We start from the raw sequence: 7,416 nt of genomic DNA, 5'->3' as shown, positions 1-7,416 counted from the left end.
CAAATTGGGGAAGTAAATACACAGAACTAATGGGTTTTGCCAGTAAATGGAGTACAGTACAGAGGGGCAGGATCTGATCAGATGTGGAAGAGTAACAAATGGAGTTTGAGTGTCAGAGGATGGAATACCCTTATGCCCTGAAAAGGAAGGGGCCTGGGAGCTGCTGGAGCAACCCAGTGAGAAGAGACAGGTGCCTCTGCCCACTCCGTTCTCATCCAGAACACTGCCCTATCCCACTTCCTGCCATTTTTTCCCAGCCTTGATGTTATATTGTGAGGACTGTTTTTTCCTGGCAACATCAAATTAGAGACATCCTCACTGGTCAACTCCTTCCAAGCTGGACACAGATTTCTTCTCTCTGAAAGGTCACAGTTGACTGCTACCTTAGCAGTTCCAGCAGGTTCTCTGGAAAACTCCTTCTGAGATGGGACAAATCCAAATAACTTAAATTGGACAATTTTATGGAAGAGATAGATGCTGGAGCAGTTTGTGGAGGAGCGCTGTGGGCTGGCTGTACTGAACAGAAAGTAGCCTGAGTGGGTCACTGGGGGAGTCACAAGCATCTTCTAGAAGTGTTATTTTCACCAGTGAGTGACCAGCTTTTAATACAAGCTTTTCAGATGATGGTCTTTTAATTGATAGTTATATAAAGCCTCTTAAGTAAAAGCCTGCCCTGTCTGGGGTTAGTTGACACCACACAAGCCGGTCTGTCCCTAGCAGACGGGCAGCACCTTACACATGTAGGCATGAAGAAACATATCTTTCTGTGCTGTGTGGGATTTGGTCTGATGCTGATTTTAGGTTTCCTACCATGTTTTGGGGGGATGGCACAGCGAACACTCCTGTCACAGTTGCAGTGACACAGCTCAGTCATGAGCAAGAAGTAACCGTATGTTTACTGATGTAAAACAGTGATTTAACAAAGTCCTGTTAGTGAATGCGACAGTGATTTAACAAGACTCGGTGACAAGATGCACTTGAGCATTTACTGCATAGAGGACAGGGTCAAACAAAACTATCAGTCATGAGGTTCAGAAAGGATCCTCTTGTGTTCTAAACTCAGAGAGGAGTCTAGGTGCAGCTGGATCCCAACTTAGTCCCAGATGGGGTCAGTGTTTTATGTCTAAAGGTTTATATGTGCACGATCAATCCTTTCCATCACTTAGCTAAGATTTCAAAGTTTAGCAAGTTAACCTTTTACCAGTTAGCCCTTGGCTATTGTGTTGTTGTCTGTCTCCCCCCAATCCATGTTGATCTAGATGAAGGTATCATCACCAGCTGCAACATTAAGACCATACCTGGTTGCCACTTGAGCAGGGTTATGGGAGGTGAAGGTGAGACTGGGGATAGCACACTGGTCACAGCATGCTGCCCTTTCCTTAGTGCTTGTCCAATATACAAGCCTGTTTATTTGGATACTGGGCTGGGACATCCTATCTTCTGTCCTGTATAATCACTTCTTTGTAACTACCTGTGCATTTCTATAAACACTAGAAAGCAGAGTTTCACATCAAACTTTTATTCCATTGGCCAAGAGAAAATCTTTTCAAAGGGAAAGTCTAAGTATTTCTCCATCTCTCGGAGGGGAAAAAGGTCTTTGGAAAAATAAGTAAAGTAAGCTGGCTTGTTACTCACAGTTCATCTGTTGCCCCTTATTCTGTGCTAGTTAGTGAGTGTCATGCTGTGAAATAAGCTGCTACCTGCCTGCCAGACCTTTAAAACTGAACTTAAATTGGAATTGTGTCCTGGAAGACAGCGGAGCTGCCACACACACTGCTGGTTTATAAGCAGTATGGAATTTGCATGAGCTGGGCTGTCGGTAGAGAGAAAGGATGCTGGCAATTGATTTGCCTTTCTGATGTGCTTACCTTGGAGTAGCGCTTGGGGGAGTGTGACTGCATGGAAAAGGGGCACGTCAGAGCACAAATAATGTCATGCAGCCCAATGGCTGCACAAGATCCCGGCGAGGAGCTCGCCGCAGGCTATAAAGCTGGCTGAAGGAGCAGAAGTAGCAGCAAGCTGAACGGGAGAGAATCCAGCCACATCCTGCTCCTGATGCCGAGCGCGCCTGTGCTGAGCGAGGGGAGGACAGCTCTGCCAGCACACAGGCGAGCTCTGCTGTCTTGCAAATGAGCTATTTCCAATTCGGAGGAGCAGAGCGGCGTTTCAGAGATGTTGTCCCGTTTCATCTGGCTCTGCCTCCCCTACCTGGTTAACACCTTTGTAACCTCAGCAAAGCTGCCCCTCAACGCAAGCCTGGAGAAGACTTTTGTGATCCAGAACATCTCGGGTTTCTTTTCCTGGGATAACGACAGCCTGGCTGAGTGGCAGAGCTTTGTGGGCAGGAGCCGGTATGGAGCGGAGTCGCAGAGCATCACTGTGAAAGCCCTGCTCGTCGCGGCGTACTCTGTCATCATTGTCTTCTCCCTCTTCGGCAATGTCCTGGTCTGTCACGTTGTCATCAAGACCAAGCGCATGCACTCCGCCACCAGCTTGTTCATTGTGAACCTGGCTGTAGCCGATATCATGATCACGCTCCTCAACACACCTTTTACACTGGTAAGACTGGGGCAGAGATACCATAAAGGCATCACAGGTACTTGGTGACCTTTTCTTTATGCTACTATAGGCAGTGCTGTTCTGTCCAGTTCAAATGAAAGTGATTGGAGTTATGCTTGCAAAACTCCACCTGTCTTTTTCTTCTCTAATTCCTGTTATCTAGTTGAGGTTCCGAGATTATACATTTGTTAAAAGCGGCCCTGATAGTACCTGAAACAATAATAACTTCACAGTAATTACTGAGTACTTTATAGTATGTGGTCTTATTTCCCCTTCCTTTCTCTGAAGTATTTCCAAGGCAATACTATGAACCCTCTTGGGAAAAAAATAAAAGATTAGTTTTACAAGCTGTGTTGAAAAGCTTTGCTTTGAAGTAAGGCAAGATGTATAGATCAGTCCTATTCTGTAAATAGAAAGGAGAAATGTATTGATTCAATAGTTAGGCTTCAGGACACACTGTGGATAAAACAGAGCAAACATTAGCACTGTGCTGCAGTATTGTCCTGGAGGATACTGCTGGGCCACTGAGCAGCACTGACTCTTCAGGGTTCAGAAGCTAGAAAATGGTATCATTATATAAAGAACCTGCAGTTTTACAACATACATTTTCCATAGCGCAAAGAATGATGTGTAAGGGGTGTCTCAGATGTCTATAAGCATCTGGAGGTGTATGTGTGGGTGCACAAAGCTAATTGTGTTCTTGTTTTAGGCTCGTTTGTGAACAGTACCTGGGTATTCGGGAAGGGGATGTGCCATGTCAGTAGGTTTGCACAGTACTGCTCCCTCCATGTCTCTGCATTGACCCTCACAGCCATTGCCGTGGACAGGCACCAGGTGAGAGCTCTCTGAAGCAGATAGATGGAAAGCTTGGGAGGGCATAATTAAAATGAGAAAGGATTCCCATGTCCTTTCCTTCTCAGCTCCCAGATTAAGATGCTTGAGGAGCTCACAGGGTGGGGAAGCAGTTCTTGCTGTCATAACAGTTTCAAGCCTGCAACAAGGTAGGAGATGGGAGTTGTCCATCACCTTGCAATGACTTCCAGCTAGGGCATGGGAGCTTTTCTGCAGCAGATAATCCAATAGGTCTCAAATGAGAAGAAAGTCCAAGAGCCTGACAGGAATTCATGTGGGCAGCTCTCTTCTGGGGTGGTTTGTCCAGCACTATGGATGCAGGGACATCCCAGACAGCTCCCACAGTTCTGCCTGCCTTTACTCTAAGATACCCTGAACACCAGATAGCTGGCTGTTGCACACTGGTCTTTGTCATGAGCAGAGCTGTGGCTTGCTCTTGATAATGGGCTCAAAACTGGGGTGAGTCAGGCATTATTGGTTTGGAGGCATTCAACAACCACACAAAAGAGTTGACATTTGACATTTTCTGTCACAAAGTTTTGCATTTGCAGGAAATGCACTGGCTCTCAGAAGCATCCACAGGCAGGTCTGGTTAAAACATGTGTGAGACTCCCTGGTACCCAGTTTTTCCCATCTAGACACAAATACTGAAATGTGAGGGCAGGATTGGGATGTGACTTACTCATTTCCATGGAGAAAAATTCAGGCTTTCATGTAGAGCTTGTAATCAATGGGAGCTGGGTTAAGATTGTACTGCTGGCATGCTGGATTTCCACATGAAGTAATAGATCTAAGGCCAGAAGATCATATGAAAAATCGATGTAATTATTCCTGAAATATCATAAGACTGAATACTGGTTTATTTTGCACAGGTTATAATGCACCCGCTGAAACCTCGCATATCTACTGCAAAAGGTGTTATTTACATCTCTGTAATCTGGATCATGGCAACTTGTTTTTCTCTACCACATGCTATCTACCAAAAACTCTTTACCTTTGAGTACAGGTAAGGATGTGCTTTGCTTTCTTCCACAGTCTCCCTAGAGGCGAAACTCTCAGTGGTGTACTTTGGCATCTTCTACTGAAAGCCCTGAGCTTATGTTGAGGGCAGCCAAACACCTAGTCTGTAATTTTCATCAGATGCCTTTGAAATGGCTGATGTCCTATCTTTGTTTCTATTTTTAACCATGTTATCTTTGTTCTTTCACACTAATCACATGAAATAGGCAAGGAAGTTAGAGGATCTGGCCTGCAACCTTTATCTCTATACACTGATGTTTTACGCAATGTACCAATCTGACCAGAAATGGGGAAAAAACTAAAACCTGACAGCTTTTAATCTGCTCATCAGCCCTGGGAAAGTGCAAAAACCTCCCTCAGCTTCTTGCTCCATAAAATGCTGTCATGAACACTGGTATTTGGAAAGTGCTTTAATGAGGAAGAGGTCATTCTATCTATGATTCTATGATTTAATTAGTGCAGAGACTGTTTTTCTCTTTGCCAAAGGACAGAAAACAAAAACCTGCTTCTTCGCAGCTGGAAATTTTGTAATTGATGGAATTCATAAAAGAATTATAAGGGTCATGAATGCCCACGAGAAATTATCACCATGTTGCTCACAGGCTGCTCCATGGCTCAAATCCTGTACAGCAGAACTTGGTTTATCACAGAATCACACAATCCCAAGGGCTGTGACATGTGGATAAACAAAAGGTCTACCTCCAGGCCTTATGGCAGGAGCCCTCTCCTACCCTCTTCCTTGTTTCTGATGTACTCTTCCCACAGTGTCATGCTGTATGTGCTCTCACCCCTGTCCGGTGTCTCCACTTGCAGTGAGGAGGTTACCCGGTGTCTGTGCCTGCCAGATTTCCCTGAGCCTGCTGACCTCTTTTGGAAGTACCTCGACTTAACAACCTTCATTCTGCTCTATGTCCTGCCCCTTCTGATCATCTCTGCTGCCTACGTGACAGTGGCTAAGAAGCTCTGGCTGCGCAATGTCATTGGTGATGTCACCACTGAGCAGTACTTTGCCCTTCGCAAGAAGAATAAGAAGACCATAAAGATGCTGATGCTTGTTGTCATCCTCTTCGCAGTCTGCTGGTTCCCCTTGAATTGCTATGTCCTCCTCCTCTCCAGCCAGACCATCCACACCAACAATGCCCTGTACTTTGCCTTTCACTGGTTCGCAATGAGCAGCACCTGCTACAACCCCTTCATCTACTGCTGGCTCAATGACAGCTTCCGATCAGAACTCAAAGCTTTACTCAGCATGTGCAGAAAGCCTCCCAGGCCAGCAGAACAGAGGCTTCCTTCCACAGCCCCATCCTACCGACTGGCTTGGCCAGAAAAACAGCAACCTCAAGAGGTTGCAAGCCTCCCGTGTCCTTTTGTCAGCTTCCAACATCCAGTCAGGAAAGACAGACATCTCTGCAGTTGAGCCAGTCGTAGCTGTGAGTTAAACAGTGAGCCTGCACAGCACGTAGATATGGCTAGAGCTGAAATGATGGGAAGATGTGGAGCCCTGGCCTACTTAGGGAGTGTGCAACCACAGGTGATAAAACTAAAGAGGAGGTTCTGGCAGTATGGAAGAGCTGCATGTTTCATGTAGGCTGATGATCATGGTGTGAAACCCCTAAAGGAGAGAAAGCAAACTCTTCCCAGGAAGGAACTCTCTTTGTCAAGCTGACTTTGGATTGGGCTTGCAGGATGGGAATCTCTCCAATGGGTGTCACTGTTATCTGTGTGACTAAGCCTTTTTAACCACTGGGGCTGTGTGTGTGTTTTGCTGATATTTAACACTAAAGCAGCAGTCTAATCATATCAGTCCTTCCTCCTCCTTTTCTAAGTCTCTTCATAGCAACGTGGAAGTGGTCAAGCTGTAGACCTTTATGTTGCTAGTTTAGATCCATGCAACTGGTGTCATAGTTTAACCAAGACAGCTGGGTAGGAAGGCATCCCTTCTGAATTGGGGTCTGAAAAGTCATGATTTGGCTCAGAATGAGCGAACAGATATATTCCATAAATCCATGTTTTTGTGAAGATACCCTCAGAGAAGTGGAGAGTAAGGCAGACATTACTAAATAGAGGAATTTTATATCACAGGAACTTTTTCTAAGGTAAAGTTGAAGAAAACTGGATGCCTATTCTTTGCATAAGAAGATGGCAAACACCAACCTGTTAGCTCAGTATCTATCACCAGTGCTAAATCACACAGAATTCAGAAAGCTTTTCTTCAGATAGAGAACTAAGCCCCCAAAAGCCACTTTGGAGAATGCTGGACATCCCATCCACAGTTAGACAACACGTAGTTCAACAGTACTCTAAGTCTGGACTATGATTAGCGCACCTTTACATTATTGTCAAATGGCAGCTAAAGGATCCCCACATTTTGACTTTTAAGTTTGTCTTTGAATGTTGTTCTTTATCATGTAAATATCCAGGTATTTCTCAGATCAGTCGGCTGGGGCATTTCATCCCGGATAAGTTATTCGCTCAGTTGAATTAATTCATAAATGAACTGCTTTGGGAGAGCAGATAATATCTCTGATAGCAAGTAATAAAAGTAGAACATTTCTCTGTAAGATATCCTCTGGTAATTGCACAATTTTGATGCATTTAAAGACAAGTGAGATGTGTCCTTGCGGTGGCAAAGAAAATTCATGTGCCTGCCGCTCTCTGGAGTAGTTTGTAGAACTTAATGTTCTTAGCAGGAAAAGATTTTGAATAACAACACAAAAAAGGGCATTTCAAAAGCTGTACCTTTTCTTGCACAGGAGAGCAATACCTCTCCTTGTGCTTTGGAAATTAGCTTGAGCGCTACACCAGTATGCCTCGTTCCATCTTCAGCTTGCAGCAGCCAGCTGTGAAGTGAGAAAAAATGTTCCTTTTATATATGGAAAAGAGGAAAAAGAAAACCAGCTTTCCCAATGTCTTAGGATAAACTTAGAAATAATTTTATGCCTTGTGCAGGTCTTTCACAGCTGAGTAAAAAGACCGAAATGACTA

At 44.7% G+C, this 7,416-nt stretch overlaps 1 protein-coding gene across 1 annotated transcript; it reads left to right on the top strand.

Annotated features, from left to right (window-relative positions):
- The first annotated feature begins 2,033 nt into the window (after positions 1-2,033).
- Positions 2,034-6,268, top strand: GPR83 (G protein-coupled receptor 83). Its single transcript, XM_034074556.1, is given in 5 exon segments — positions 2,034-2,564; positions 3,273-3,393; positions 4,284-4,417; positions 5,245-5,758; positions 5,760-6,268. Coding segments are annotated over 5 exon segments (1,272 nt in total). The 5' UTR covers positions 2,034-2,172; the 3' UTR covers positions 5,871-6,268.
- Positions 6,269-7,416: the final 1,148 nt, after the last annotated feature.

The sequence above is a fragment of the Melopsittacus undulatus genome, chromosome 2 (genome assembly GCF_012275295.1).
Source record: "Melopsittacus undulatus isolate bMelUnd1 chromosome 2, bMelUnd1.mat.Z, whole genome shotgun sequence".
Lineage (NCBI taxonomy): Eukaryota > Metazoa > Chordata > Aves > Psittaciformes > Psittaculidae > Melopsittacus > Melopsittacus undulatus.
The sequence above is the reverse complement of the archived record's forward strand: the minus strand, read 5'-3'. Positions and strand labels throughout refer to the sequence as shown.